At 48.2% G+C, this 15,986-nt stretch overlaps 1 protein-coding gene across 1 annotated transcript in view; it reads right to left on the bottom strand.

Moving 5' to 3' along the window:
• fndc3ba (fibronectin type III domain containing 3Ba) overlaps positions 1-15,986 on the bottom strand; it is a 345,490-nt gene that overhangs the window by 74,690 nt on the left and 254,814 nt on the right. The window contains exons 8-13 of the mRNA XM_059991776.1: positions 13,976-14,133; positions 11,446-11,505; positions 7,512-7,650; positions 6,849-6,902; positions 4,157-4,281; positions 1,717-1,891 (exon numbers count right to left, since the gene is read on the bottom strand). Of these exons, the coding sequence (XP_059847759.1) occupies positions 1,717-1,891; positions 4,157-4,281; positions 6,849-6,902; positions 7,512-7,650; positions 11,446-11,505; positions 13,976-14,133 (711 nt within the window). The remainder of the gene's footprint in view (positions 1-1,716; positions 1,892-4,156; positions 4,282-6,848; positions 6,903-7,511; positions 7,651-11,445; positions 11,506-13,975; positions 14,134-15,986) is intronic.

Below are 15,986 nucleotides of genomic sequence, written 5' to 3'. Positions count from 1 at the left end.
GACTGGAGGACACTGCCTCAGAATAGACAGGTGTCTACAGAGCAGAAATGAGGAAGGTGAGTTCTTTGCCACAGAAGACTGTGGAGGCCAAGTCACTGGGTATATTTAAAGCAGAGGTTGACAGGTTTTCAACTAGTAAGTGTTTTAAGGGTTACGGAGACAAGGCAGAAGATTGCGGTTCAGAAGGATAATAAATCAGCCCTGACGGTATGGTGGAGAAACTCGATAGACTGAATGGAGTAATTCTGCTCCTATGTCTTATGGTCTTAATCAGTTGAGCACAATATTGTGGGTCCCTGTGCTGTTCTGTTGAAGGTTATGGAAAAGTGCCATTGAGTGGCATTGGGAGAAGTTGGCAGCTGGTGGTCTGGATGGACACTGTATGCAGAGGGGCCTGTTCCTATGCTGTCCGGCACTATCCCCTTGGCTCAGACAAGGTGAATGGTAACAGTCTTTTCTCCAGGGAAAAGCAGTCTAAAACTAGGGAGCGCAAAGATAGGTGGAGGGGTAGGAAGCAGAGAGTCTACAGAAGGCCTTGGACAGATTAGGGGAATGGACAAAGTCATGGCAGATGCAATACAGTTTCGTCATGCACTCTGGTAGAAGAAATAAATGCATAGACTATTTTCTAAATGGGGAGAAAATTCAAAAATCTGAGGTGCAAAGGGACTTGGAGTCCTGTGCATGATTCCTTAAAGGTTAACTTGCCGGCTGAGCTGGTCATGAGAAAAGCAAATGTGATGTTAGCATTCATTTCAAGAGGACTAGTGTACAAGAGCAAAGATGTAATGCTGAGGTTTTTAAGGCATTGGCCAGACCACACTTGGAGTATTGAGAGCAGCTTTGGGCCCCACATGTAAGAAAAGATGTGCTGGCATCAGTGAGGGTCCAGGGGAGCAAATAATCCTGGGAATGAAAGGGTTAATGCATATGGTCGGCTTGATGGCTCTGGGCCTGTACTCACTGGAGTTCAGAAGACTGAGGGGGGGGGGGGATTTCATTGAAACCTATTGAATACTGAAAGGCCTGGATAGAGTGGATGTGAGGAAGTTCAGGACCAGAATGCACAGCCTCAGAATAGAGGGACGTCTACTTAGACAGAGATGAGGAGGAACTTTAGCCAGAGAGTGTTGAATCTATGGAATTCATTGCCAGAGGCAGGTGTGGAAGCCAAATCATTGGAAACATTTAAAATAGAGGTTGATAGGTGCTTGATTATTCAGGGTGTCAAAGGTTACGAGGAGAAGACAGAACGGGGTTGAGAGGTATCATAAATCAGCCATGGTGGAATGATGGAGCAGGCTCGATGGGCCGAACGGCTTAATTCCGCCTCTTTCTTATGGTCCGATAGCATAGACTTAGGGTGAGAAGGGAAAGGCAGAATGAAAGGATGAGGATGCTGCCTGACCTGCTGAGTCCCTCCAGCATTCTGTGTTCCAGATATCCAGCATCTGCAGACTCTTTCAGACTAAGAAATACTTGGAAAGGTACACGCAGTGACGGGCCCGATGCAGGAAATTCGGGCTAGCAGGGTGGTTGGTATGGACTAGATGGGCCAAAGGACCCACATGTATTTGTTTCGCTCTGTGACTCAGTGGTTGTGTGGGAATCTCCAAACAAGGAGGATGATGGAGACAGGGTCAGGCTTGGGCTCGCTGATCATTCTGCTGATGTAGGCGGCGTTCAAGGGGCTGGGCGATGCCCCTGGTCACTCACCAAGCTGCTGTCCTCCATCTCCAGCACATAGGTGATGAGTTCCTCGGGCAGCGTGGCGTCCGGCCGGCTCCACTCCAGGGACACCCAGGTGACCCCTGCCCGCACCAGGCGAGGGGAAGCCGGCGTCTGAGGCACGTTCCCTGCCGTGTAGCACACCACCTCCTGGCTGAAACCACTACAAATCAGGAGTGGGAAGTGAGGGGGAAAGGAATGAGAGGAAGGGAATGGGGGGAAGTGAGGAGAGGGGTGGAACGGGAGGAAGGAAAAAGGGAGGGGTGTCAGAAAAGGAGAGCGAAGGGAAGGAGGGGAGAAGAGATGGGGAGGGGAGACGAGAAGGGGAGAAGGAGGCCGAGAAGTGGGAGGGGAGCAGAGAAGTGAGACAAGAGGGAAGGGTGAAGATGGAGGGAAGTGGGGTAAGGAAAGAGAGGGTTTGCGAAGAAGGAATGATTGGGGAGTGGAAAGCGAGGGGAGAAGTGACAGGAGAGAGGGAAGACATGGGAGGATTGAGGAGAGGGGAGGGAGTGAAAGGGTTATTGAGATAAGGAGGGAGATGGATGGGTTGGGATAAAGGAGGGAGGTGGTGGAGGACAAGTGAGGGGAGGGGAGGGGAGGGGATGGTAGGTGAGAGGAAGAGAGGTAAGGGTTAGTAGGGGAGAGGATGAGGATGGGGTTGAGGGGAATGGCGGGGAGGGACAATGTGATTGAGGTAATGAGATAAAAGAGATGGGAGGTGGTTAAGGAGGAGTGAGAGGGTAGTGAGGAATTGAGGGATGAGTGAGGTTAGAAGAAGATGGAGGGAAAAAACACATCGTTAACTGAGGGCATCCATTGGCCAGAGCCCTTGTATAGACATATGAGGAATGGCCAGGATGGGGACTGCACAGTGGGATATGGACACAGGGGATGGTTGGGTGAGAGTCCACCACCCCACAACAGCATCTCTGACCTTCTGTTGTTCCTGGAGTTACTCTGTGCATACAGACCCCAGTCCACAGTTTAACCCAACTCCAGGCTGTGTGTTCTTGTGCTGTTAGTCTGCTCCCTTGCTGGAGAATTACAGGCTGGTCTTCACAGGGCAGTGATTACAGTCAGAGACCACACTTTCAGCTTGATTCCAGGGAACATCTAGCTCAGGAAGAAGCCACGACAATTCTCACCACCTCAGTAAAACAGCCAACATAATCAACGACCCCACCCACCCACCCCAGACATTCTCTCTTCTCCCCTCCATAGGGCAGAAGATAGCAAAGCCTGAAAGCATGTATCACCAGGTTCAAGGGCACCGTTTATCCCACTGTTATAAGGCCAGTCTCCCCTCTACGAACTCCGTCTACACTTCTCACTGCCAGTGTAATCAAAGACCAGACCCACCCTGGACATCCTTTCTTCTTGCCTCTCCCATTGGACAGAAGATACAAAAGCCTGAAGAGTTCCATCAGGCTCAAGGAGACCATTCCACTGTTGTCAGACTGTTGAATGATTCTCCAGTACATTTACATGGACACTTGACCTCACAATCCAACTCGTTATGATCTTGTAGCTTATTGTCTACCTGCACTGCACTTTCTCTGCATTCTGTTATTGTTTTACCCTCATTCTATCCCAACGTAATGATCTGATCCGTACGAACAGTGTGCAAGAGAAGCTTTTCACTGTATCTCAGTAATAAACCAATTTGCCAGAAACTCCATTCTCTTCTCAATGGCCACTTTATTAGGTACACCTGTTCACCTACTCACTAATGCAAGTATCTAATCAGCCAATCATGTAGCAGCAACTCAATGCATAAAAGCATGCAGACGTGGTCAAGAGGTTCAGTTGTTGTTCAGATCAAACATCAGAATGGGGAAAAAATGTGATCTAAGTGACTGTAACGTGGAATCATCTGGCTGATGTATCATAGAACCAATCATCTGGTTGGTGCTAGTTGGGGTGACTTGAATATCTCAGAAAATGCCGATCTCTCGGGATTTTCTCCCAGGACACAAAAGTCTCTAGAGCTTACAGAGAATGGTGCAAAAAGCAAAAAAAAAATGTTGTGAGAAGCAGCTCTGTAGGTGGAAGTGCTTTGTTAATGAGAGAGGTCAGAGGAGAATGGCCAGACTGGTTCAAACTGACAGGAAAGCGACAGAAACTCAAATAACCTCACGTTACAACAGTGGTGTGCAGAAGAGCATCTCTGAATGTACAATATGTTGAACCTTGAAGTGGATGGGCTACAGCAGCAGAAGACCATGACTGAAGACCATCTTCTTAGCACGTCATGGACGAATGCTTATTAAGACAAGTGGTGGGATCCTCAACTCATCCTGGCTCTGACCTAGGTCTGGGCTTCAACCCTTGGCCAAAGTCTACAATTTAGTCCACAACCAGATGACAACACGGTGCTCGGATGACGACGGCCCACCCCTTGCTAGATCCGTTGGAGAAGACCACCTACCTGGTGCCAATGTCATTGCATGCGGCCACTCGGAAGGTATAGCCAATGGCCGGTAGGAGCTTGCTAAGCTTACACTGCCGCTGGCTTCCCAGGTAACATTCCCGGAATCCATTATTCCTTTTCCCCTAGGTACAAGGAATGGAGAGAGCCATTTAGATCAATTGATCATCACACAATTCAGCTTAGCTCCCAGATCTATCGCCAGGAGTGACCGGAACCATGAGGACTAGAACACAGAACAGTACAGTACAGGAACAGGCCCTTCAGCCCACAACAGTGTGCTGAACCAATTAGTCATCAAATGGCCAATTAAACTAATCCTTTCTGCCTACACAATGTTCAAAGTAAATTTATTATCAAAGTACGTAAATGTCACCAAGTACAACCCTGGGTACATTTTCTTGTGGGCATGCTCAATAATTCCAATAACCATCAATGAAAGACCACACTAATGTGGCAGACGACCAGTGTTCCAAAGACAACAAACTGTGCAAGTACAAAAAGAAAGAAATAATTAATAATAAATAAGTAATAAATATCGAGAACATGAAAGTAAGTCCATTGTTTGTGGGAATAGTTCAGTGATGGGGTGAGTGAAGTTGAGTGAAGTTATCCCAATTGGTTCAAGTGCCTGATGATTGAGGGGTAACAACTGTTCATGAACCTGGTTGTGTGAATCCTGAGGCTCCTGTACCGTCTTCAGCTAGAAGAGAGCAAGTGCTCACATTCATGTGCCTATCTAACAAAGTCAAACACCCCTACCACCACCCCAGGCAACATGTTCCTAGCATCTACCTTTCTCTGTAAAAAACTTGCCCCCTGCATAGCCTTTGAAATTTCCTCCTCTCACCTTAAGTGCATTCTCTTTGGTATTAGACATTTCCACCCAGGGAAAAGTGACTGTCTGTCTACTCTGTGCTTCTCATAACCTGATAAAGCACTATCACACTGTGGCACCTGTGTTATCAAACAGAATTTAACTTAGAACATCACAGGCCCAAACATCGACCAGAGATCTGGATCGAAGGCCGAAGGTCAGTTGGAGATCCTAACCAAAGGCCAGATGTCCGGAATGAAAGCTAAGTGTTGAAAGGAGGTCTGGATTAAAGCCCAGAGGTCGATTGAAGGTCAATTAGAGGTCTGGACCGAGGCTGGAGGTTCGCACTGAAGGCCAAAGGTTTCCAAAGGTCCAGACGTCGAGGCCCGGTGAATGGGGTCTGAGTCAACGAATCTCTGTGAGCCTGCTGAGGAATGCAGGAGCCACCGTCTGCAAATTGCAGACAAAACAGACGACCTCAGTAGATTTGCAGGTGGAGTGTTGCCTCACCTGGAAGGACTGTTCGGGGGTCCTAAATGGAGGTGAGGGAGGGAGTGAATAGGCAGGTGTAGCATGCAGAAATAAGTGCTAGGAGGTAGATCAGTCAGAGGACGAATGGACAGGGGAATCACAGAGGGAGCGATCCCTCGGAAAGTGGGGGTGGGGGAGTCGTAAGAATATAGTGGAGTGATCCCTGTGGTAAGTGAGGGTGGGGTGGGAGGAGGTAGAGGTATGTTTGTGGTTGGATCTCTTTGGAGATGGTGGGGGTTGTGGAGGACAATGTGTTGGATGCAAAGGACCATGGGGTGGTAGGTAAGGACAAGACGAACTCTATCACTGTTAAGGTAGCAGGAAGATGGGTGAGTGAAGATGTTGGGGAAATGAAGGCGATGTGCGTGATATTACCATCTATGGTGGAGGAAGGGAAACCCTGTTCTTTGTAGAAGAACATATCTGATGTACTGGAAAGGAAAGCTTCATCACGGGGACACTCGTGATGGAGATGAAGGAACTGAGGAGAGGGAATAGCATTTTAATAGGAGACAGGGTGGGAAGAGATATAGCCAAGATAACCTTGGGAATCGGTAGGTTTATAAAAGATGTCAGTGAACAGTTTGTCTCCAGAGATGGAAGCAGAGATTGAGAAAGGGGTGGGAGGTGTCAGGGATGGTCCAAGTGAATTTAAAGGCAGGGTGTAAGTTGGAGGCAAGGTTGATGAAATTGATGAGCTCAGCATGGGAGCAGGAAGCAACACCGATGCAGCTGCAGAGATGGAGAGTTGGAAGACTTGGAACATGGACAATGAAAAGGCAGCCAGAGCTGGGGCCCAGGTGGGTTGCCATGGCTACCCCTCCAGTCTGGAGAAAGTGGGAGGGGCTGAAGGAGAAATTGCTGAGGGTGAGGACCAGGGAGGAGGATGGCGGTAGAGGGGAACTAGTTGCGTTTTTTTTAACTGAGAAAGAAGCAGTGAACTTTAAATTAATCCCTTCTGCCGAGATATCCTTCCATTTTCCTCATTCATGTGTCTACCTAAATGGTAATTAAAAGTCTCTAATGATTCTGACTCCACCAACACCACAGGCAGCACATTCCAGGCACCCAGCCCTCTCTGTGTGAAAAAACTTGTTCCTAACATCTCCCTCTCAACTTAAATGCATGTCCTCTGGTATTAGACAGTCCTGTTTCATTTATGGATCTAATCATTGTTTTGAGTAGAGTTAGGAAGAGACGATTACAAGCATTTTGTGCTTCAACATACGATTTACACTTTGCTTCCTTCCAACTGAGTGTCAGGTTTTTGGAACACTGGTTTCTCAGAACTCTGAGCTGAGTGGTGGCAGGCAGTATACCCCAGATCAACCCATAAATGCTCACCTCGTCCCACTCTAGAAGGTAACTGGTTATCTTTGATCCGTTGTCAAGAGGTGCCTGGAGAAAGAGATACAAAAGATTTACCGTGAACTCCCCCATGCTCTCCACACAGGCCTGTGACATTACCCAATGTAATCCCACTCCCCACTCTCTCCCCACAGTCCTGTATCAGTCCCCAAACTAATCCCACTGTCCCACTCTCTCCCCACAGTCCTGTATCAGTCCCCAAACTAATCCCACTCCCCACTCTCTCCCCACAGTCCTGTATCAGTCCCCAAGCTAATCCCACTGACCCACTCTCTCCATACACCCTGTATCAGTCCCCAAAATAATCCCACTGTCTCACTCTCTCCCCACAGTCCTGTATCAGTCCCCAAGCTAATCCCACTGACCCACTCTCTCCATACACCCTGTATCAGTCCCCAAACTAATCCCACTGTCCCACTCTCTCCCCACAGTCCTGTATCAGTCCCCAAGCTAATCCCACTGACCCACTCTCTCCATACACCCTGTATCAGTCCCCACACTCATGCATCTGCCCCACACTCCCGCTGTACCAATCACCAAATATTCCCATTACCCACACTGTCCCAAGGCCTACCGGTGTTACTCGTGAAGCCCACATCTTTATGATTTAAACCTCAATGTGCCAGTGTCATAGCTTACCTTCCACTGGATGGTCAGCGTGCTTTTGGTCCGTTGTGAAACTTTGGGTGGGAAGGGGGTGTCGGGAGCACAGCTCTGCGTGGTGAAGCTGACAGGTTCTGAATACGACCCTTTGACCGAATTGTAGATGGTGGAAACTCTGAGGGAAGAGATGAAGGAGGCAGGAGAGTGAGGAGGGGGTAGAACATCAAGGTTGGCCGGAGGACTTGGAGGACGTAATTCTCATTGGGATTTTTCCAATACATCACAGCCTGATATGGAAATACCAATGCTTGTGAATGGAAAATCCTACAAAAGGTAATGGATATGGCCCAGTCCATCACAGGTAAAGCCCTCCCCACCACTGAGCAAATGTAGTGCTGTTGCAGCAGCCATCATCAAGGACCCCCACCATCCAGGCCATGCTCTCTTCTCACTTCCTCACTGCCCCTCAACGAACAGGCTCTTGACCCGAGTGAATAACTTCACTCGCCCCATCACTGAACTGTTCCCACAACTTATGGACTCACTTTCAAGGACTCTTCATCTCAAGTTCTCAATATTTATTCCTTATTTATTTATCTGTTATATTTTTTCTTTTCTTTGTATTTCCTGTGAATGCCCACAAGAAAATGAACCTCAGTATTGTACATGTGGAAGTATCTGTACTTTGATTATAAATTCACTTTAAACTTTAGGATACTTTGAACATGCCCTGAGACTTAGCCAACGCCCCACTGTAAACAGAGTGGAGAGCACGGGGATCAAATCTCCTGTAAGGGCTCTTGTCCTCCTTTGGACCTCAAGTGTTAGAAGTAACAGCCAAAGAAGAGCCAGCTCTGTTAGAACTGACTAACCGCACTCCTCAGCCACTGGGCCAATTCCACCACTTACCATCAGTCAACAGCACTGGTCAAAATTGTCCAATGGGTCTTCACAGAACATAGATCAGTACAGCACAATGTAGTGTTGACATGAATCCAGCCACTGTCTCCCACATTACACTCCATCTGTCTATCATCCATGTGTAAACGCTCCTTATGTATCTGTCTCTACTGCCACCCCTGGCTGGGCATTGCAAAAAAATCCACCACTCTGTGTAAAAACTCTACCTCTGACATCTCCCTACACTTTCTCCAATCATCTTAATTGGCTTCTCACCCTCCCCCTCTGGAGAGGATGTTTCCCATAGTGGGAGAGGACAGGGCCACAGGGCACAGCCTCAGACAGATGCGGAGGCCAAATGATTGGGTAGATTTAAAGCGGAGGTTAATAGGCTCTTAATTATCAGGCTGACAAAGGTGGGCAAATCCAGTGGAGAGGTAAAATAAATCAGCCATGATTGAATGGTGGAGCAGACTTAATGGGCCGAAAGGCCTAATTCTGCTCCTATGTATATCTCGAATGAACCTGCCTCTACCTCCACCCTGCCAATGTGTTCCATCCACACACCTCCCTCTGAGTAAAAAATCTATCTCTGACATCCCCCAATCACCTTAAAATGATGCCCCCTCGTATTATCTATATCTGCTCTGGGAAAAAGCTCCTGGCTGTCCTCTCGATCAATGCCCCTGATCATCCTGTACAACTCTTTCAAGTCACCTCTCACCCTCCTTCATTCCAAAGAGAAAAGCCCGAGCTCACTCAACCTATCCTCATAAGGCACGCTCTCGAGTCCAGACGCATCCTGGTTAATCTCCTCTGAACCCTCTCTAAAGATTCCACATCCGACCAGAAATAAACATAATACTCCAAGCGCAGACTAACTAGAGTTTTATTGAGCTGCATCATAAGAGATGGTGTCTAAGTAACTGAGGAGATGTCGGGGCAGGTGATCGGAGGTGCCTGAGGGAGGTTGACCAGGGGAGCAGTGGAAAAACTGAGTTGAGAATTCGACAAAAGGACAGCAAAGAACAGATCTGTGTTGTCAGGGAAGAACAGGCCTGGTTCCTAAAACCCCAAACTGGTTCAAGTAGGACACTGAGGACAGGTATTTGAGGTGTGTCAGGGGACAACGGGCCTGGTTTCTAAAAACCCATGCTAGTTCGAACAGGACATTAAGGACAGGTATTTGAGGTGTGTCAGAGAAGAACGGGCCTGGTTTCTATGACTCCACGCCAGATTGAACAGGACATTGAGGACAGGTATTTGAGGTGTGTCAGAGAAGAACGGGCCTGGTTTCTATGACCCCACGCCAGATTGAACAGGACACTGAGGACAGGTATTTGAGATGTGTCAGGGAAGAACAGGCCTGGTTTCTATGACCCCACGCCAGATTGAACAGGACACTGAGGACAGGTATGTGAGATGTGTCAGGGAAGAACAGGCCTGGTTTCTATGACCCCACGCCAGTTTGAAAAGCCACTCAGGGCACTCAACACAGCCAGCAACTAGAATATAAAAGCAAGGATGCAATGCTAAGGCTTTATAAGGCATTGGTCAGACAGCTCGGAGTATTGTGAGCAGTTTTGGGCCCCTTATCTCGGCAGAACTGTGCTAGCGCTGGAGAGGGTGCAGAAGAGGTTCATGGGAATGAAAGGGTTAACACATGAGTTGCTATCGATGGCTTTGAGCCTGTACTTGTGGAGTTTGGAAAAATGCGTGGGGGGGATGGATCTCATTGAAACTTATCGAATACTGAAAGGTTCAGATAGAGCAGATGTGCAGAGGATGTTTCCCATATTCGGGAAGTCTAGGACCAGAGGGCACAGCCTCAGAATAGCAGAACACCCATTTAGAACAGAGATGAGAAGTAATTTCTTTAGCCAGAGGGCGGTGAGCCTGCAGAATTCATTGCCACAGACGTCATCGTATATTTTTAAAGCAGAGGTTGATAGATTATTATTGATTAGCCAGGGTGGCAGAGATTAAGGCGAGAAGGTAGGAGAATGGAATTGAGAAGGATAATAAATCAGCCATGATGCGATGGCAGAAAACTTGATGGGCCAAATAACCTAATTCTGCTCTTACGTCATTCCAGTTACCAAGTAACCCTAAATACAACTGAGCTAAATACTCTTATTTCTGCCTCCCAATCACCTTCCTTTATTAATATATATAGTACTCATCTAGATGTGCTTGTAAACATTGCTAATGTACCCGTCTCAGCCATTATTTCTGTTAGCTCATTCCAAATACGCACCAGCCTTTGTGTGAAGAAGCTGCCGCTGATGTCCCCTTTGAATCTCTCACCACTGATCTTGTTTCAGCACTTCACCTTGAGCAAAAAAGACTATGCGCTTCCATCCTGTCTATGCTCCTCATGATCTTCTTATACTGCTGTCAGGTCACCCCTCAATCTCCACACTCCAGGAACAAAGTCCTACTCTATGCAACCTCTCCTTGTAATTCAGCTCCCCCAGTCCCCAAGTCCAGACAACAGAAATGCAGCATAAAGTGCAACAGTTACAGAGAAGGTGCAGTGCAGGTAGACAATAAGGTGCAAGATCATAACGAGGTCAAGAGTCCATCCTTGTTGTAGGGGCCATGCAATAGTCTGGTAACAGAGGGGTACAGTCTGTCTTTGAGCCAGGTGGTTTGAGTTTTCAGGCTTTTGTATCTTCGGCCTGATGGGAGAGGGAGAAGAGAGATTGTTCGGGGAGGGTGGGGTCTCCACCTACCCTTCTCACTGCCTCAGTAAAACACCTCACAAAATCAGAGTCCATGGAGTGGAGGCTGGTTTCTGCGAGGTGCTAAGCTGTGACCACAACTCTCTGTCACTCCTTATGGTCATGTGCAGAGCAGTTGCAGTATCAAGCCTTAACGCATCCAGACAGAATGCATCGATAAAACTGGTGAGAGTCGACAGGGGACGTGCCAAATTTCTTTAGCCTCCTGAGGAAGTGGAGGCGTTGGTTGTAGGGTCTAAGTCTCTGGACCAGGACAGGCTATTGGTGATGTTCACTCCTGGGAGCGAAGCTCTGAAGCTCAACACCGTTGAAGGAATGCCACTCACCTGATGTGGTAGTCTGTTGTTGGGCGCAGGTCAGTGAGGCTGCATTCCAAATCTTCACCACTGGAAACGGTGCAATACAGCGGTTACAGAGATCCAATCTTACACAGCGGGGCACGTCATTCACCACTGAATCCGTGCCTTTAAAAGATTCCTCATATTAGCCCCACACCCTGCCCCTTTCCCTGCAAGTATTTACCAAGGTTCCTGGGAATCTGACAGAATCCAAAAGAGGTGACTGGTTACTCCATAATCAGAATGGGTGAGGGGTCATAGCGAGAACTAGGCCTCAAACCGTGGTGTTGCCTGCTTGCAGCCGCCCATGAGTGAGGGGTTGGAGCCGGTGATTTCAGACGAGTGCGTGAGGAGGCTTGGTGGGGTGTGCATGTTGGAGTTGGTGCTGACCCCAGAGTTTGCTCGGTAGAAGACAAGCTGTGTTGTGTTCCACTGCAGGCTGTTGCAACTTTCATGGTCTCAGGGACTAGGACTATCTTTTTAAACTCAAAGTGCACTGCAGATTCTGTGGTCAAGTCAAGACGTACAAAAAAGCTGGATGAACTCAGCAGGTCGGGCAGCATCCGTTGAAAGGAGCAGTCAAGGTTTCAGGTTGAGACCCTTCATCAGGACTAAAGAAGCGGGGGCAGGGGCCCTATAAAGAAGGTGGGGGGAGGGTGGAAAACCAATCAGAGGAAAGATCAAGGGGTGGGGGAGGGGAAGCAGGGAGGGGATAGGCAGGAGAAGTGAAGAAGGAATCTAAGGGGAAAGCACTACGGGTAGTAGAAGAAGGCAGAGTCATGAGAGGTGATAGGCAGCTAGAAGAGGAGACAGAGTGAAGGTGGGATGGGGGAAGGGAGAGGGAGGGAATTACTGGAAGTTGGAGAATTCGATGTTCATACCAAGGGGCTGGAGACTACCCAGACGGTAGATGAGATGTTGTTCCTCCAACCGAAGTTTGGCCTCATCATGGCAGTAGAGGACGCCAAGTATGGACATATCCGAATGGGAATGTGAAGCAGAGTTGAAGTGAGTGGCAACCGGGAGGTCCTGTCTGTTGTGGCGGACGGAGCGTAGGTGCTCGACAAAGCGGTCCCCCAATCTGCGTCGGGTCTCGTCAGGACTATCTTTTTTGTGCACTGTATTTTCCTATTATCTTACATGTGCTTGCTATCATATATGTGCTAGATGTGCCTTGTGTTGTGTGTGACTGTGTTGCACCTTGGCCCTGGAGTAACACTTTTTCATTTCATGGGTATTCATGTATGATTGAATGACAATTAAACTTGAAGTAAAGGGTTCGCCTGGGAGTGGGGTGCTTGAGATTTGTAGTCTTGTGTCCTTACAAAATGGCAGCAGTACAGAGGAGAGTCACTCTGTACTTAACCGAATATTCCCAGTCCTGGAATATGTGAATAGAGCTTCACCTGGGAGTGTGTGATGGGACGGTGTGGAGAGAGCACAACTCTGTGTCTGATCCCAGGAGTGTGTGATGGGATGGTGTGGGGGGATATTCACTCTGTGTCTGACCCCGGGAGTGTGTCATGGGATAGTGTGGAGGGAGCTTCACTCCGTGTCTGACCCCGGGAGCGTGTGATGGGATAGTGTGGAGGGAGCTTCACTTTGTGTCTGACCCCGGGAGTGTGTGATGGGATAGTGTGGAGGGAGATTCACTCTGTATCTGACCCCGTAAGTTTGTGATGGGATAGTGTGGAGGGAGCTTCGCTCCGTCTCTGACCCCGGGAGTGTGTCATGGGATAGTGTGGAGGGAGCTTCGCTCCGTCTCTGACCCCGGGAGTGTGTCTTGGGATAGTGTGGAGGGAGCTTCACTTTGTGTCTGACCCCGGAAGTGTGTGATGGGATAGTGTGGAGGGAGATTCACTCTGTGTCTGACCCCGGGAGCGTGTGATGGGATAGTGTGGAGGGAGATTCACTCTGTGTCTGACCCCGGAAGCATATGATGGGATAGTGTGGAGGGAGCTTCACTTTGTGTCTGACCCCGGGAGTGTGTGATGGGATAGTGTGGAGGGAGATTCATTCTGTGTCTGACCCCGGGAGTGTGTGATGGGACAGTGTAGAGGGAGTTTCACGCTGTGTCTGGTCCCGGGAGTGTGTGATGGGATAGTGTGGAGGGAGCTTCACTCCGTGTCTGACCCCGGGACCGTGTGATGGGATAGTGTGGAGGGAGCTTCACTTTGTGTCTGACCCCGGGAGTGTGTGATGGGATAGTGTGGAAGGAGCTTCACTCTGTGTCTGACCCCGGGAGTGTGTGATGGGACGGTGTGGAGGGAGATTCACTCTGTGTCTGACCGCGGGAGTGTGTGCTGGGATGGTGTGGAGGGAGCTTCACTCTGTGTCTGACCCCGGGAGTGTGGGCTGGGATGGTGTGGAGGGAGCTTCACTCTGTGTCTGACCCCGGGAGTGTGTGATGGGATAGTCGTGTCTGACCCCGGGAGTGTGTGATGGGATAGCGTCTACCTGAGGCAAAGTTCTCCAATGCTCTGTAGACTCCCCACGCCGCCGTCTCCGGGTTCCTCACCTGTAAATGATCTTGTATTTGCCGTCCTTTCCCTTGTCTGACGAGGCCACCTCGTAGTTGCACGTGGAGGGGAGCCCATTGGTGTGCTTGTCCCCGTTGACCAGACCCACAGGAGGTGCCCACGTCAGTAGCGCTGCCCTAGCTTGTACATTGGACACCTGGCCAAAGAGATGGGCAGCAACATCAGGACCACTGCCAAGAAACATCCCACAAACTGGCCACATCTTTTCCCCACATCCTTCACACGAACATAGCACATGGAAGATGACATGGTTATGTAGGGTTAATGAATGAAGAGTGTTCGATGACTCTGGGCCTGCACTCACTGGAGTTTAAAAGAATGAGAGGAGTTCTCATTGAAACCTATCGTGTATTGAAAGGCCTAGATCGTGTGGATAAGGAGAGGATGTTTCCAAGACTACAAAGCACAGCCTCAGAATGGAAGGATGCCCCTTTAGAACAGAGATTATATCGGATTTCTTTAACCAGAGGGTGGTGACTCTGTGGAATACATTGCCACAGGAGGCCAAGTCAATGAGTTTAAAGTGGAGGTTGATGTGTTCTTGATAAGTCAAGGTCTCAAAGATTATGTAAAAAAGGCAATCGAGTGGGGTTGTGAGGGATAATAAATCAGCCATGATGGAATGGGGGAGCAGCCTCAATGGGCTGAATGGCCTAATTCTGCTCCTATGTCTTATGGCCTTAAGGAAAATGCATGGTCATGTACTCTGGTAGTAGAAATAAATATGCAGACTATTTTCTAAATGGGAGAAAACCCAAAAATCTGAGATGCAAAGGGACTTGGGAGTCCTTGTGCAGAATACCCTAAAAGGTTAACTTCCAGGTTGGGTCAGTAGTGAGGAAGGCAAATGCCATGTTAGCATTCATTTCAAGAGGTCTAGAATACAAGAGCAGGGATGTGATGCTGAGGCTTTATAAAGCACTGGTGATGGCTCACCTTGAGTACTGTGAACAGTTTTGGGCTCCTTATCTAAGAAATAGATAAACCTTTGACAAGGTTCCACACGGAAGGTTAGTTAGGAAGGTTCAATCGTTAGATATTAATATTGAAGTAGTAAAATGGATTCAACAGTGGCTGGATGGGAGATGCCAGAGAGCATTGATGGATAACTGTTTGTCAGGTTGGAGGCCGGTGACTAGTGGTGTGCCTCGGGGATCTGTACTGGGTCCAATGTTGTTTGTCATATACATTAATGATCTGGAGGATGGGGTGATAAATTGGAGTATTAAGTATGCAGGTGATACTAAGATAGGTGGCGTTGTGGATAATGAAGTAGGTTTTCAAAGCTTGCAGAGAGATTTAGGCCATTTAGAAGAGTGGGCTGAACGATGGCAGATGGAGTTTAATGCTAATAAGTGCAAGGTGCTGCATTTTGGTAGGAATAATCCAAATAGGACATACATGGTAAATGGTAGAACATTGAGGAATGCAGTAGAGCAGAGTGATTTAGGAATAATGGTGCATAGTTCCCTGAAGGTGGAATCTCATGTGGATAGGGTGGTGAAGAAAGCTTTTGGTATACTGGCCTTTATAAATCAGAGCATTGAATATAGGAGTTGGGATGTAATGTTAAAATTGTACAAGGCATTGGTGAGGCCAAATTTGGAGTATTGTGTACAGTTCTGGTCACTGAATTATAGGAAAGATGTCAACAAATTAGAGAGAGTACAGAGAAGATTTACTAGAATGTTACCTGGGTTTCAGCACCTAAGTTACAGAGAAAGGTTGAACAAGTTAGGTCTTTTTCTTTGGGGCATAGAAGGTTGAGGGGGGACTTGATAGAGGTATTTAAAATTATGAGGGGGATAGATAGAGTTGACGTGGATAGGCTTTTTCCATTGAGAGTAGTGGAGATTCAAACAAGAGGACATGAGCTGAGAGTTAAGGGGCAAAAGTTTAGGGGTAACACGAGGGGGAACTTCTTGACTTAGAGAGTGGTAGCTGTGTGGAACGAGCTTCCAGTAGAAGTGGTAGAGACAGGTTCGATTT

This window comes from Hypanus sabinus, chromosome 2 (assembly GCF_030144855.1).
Source record: "Hypanus sabinus isolate sHypSab1 chromosome 2, sHypSab1.hap1, whole genome shotgun sequence".
NCBI classification, from domain to species: Eukaryota; Metazoa; Chordata; class Chondrichthyes; order Myliobatiformes; family Dasyatidae; genus Hypanus; species Hypanus sabinus.
The sequence above is the reverse complement of the archived record's forward strand: the minus strand, read 5'-3'. Positions and strand labels throughout refer to the sequence as shown.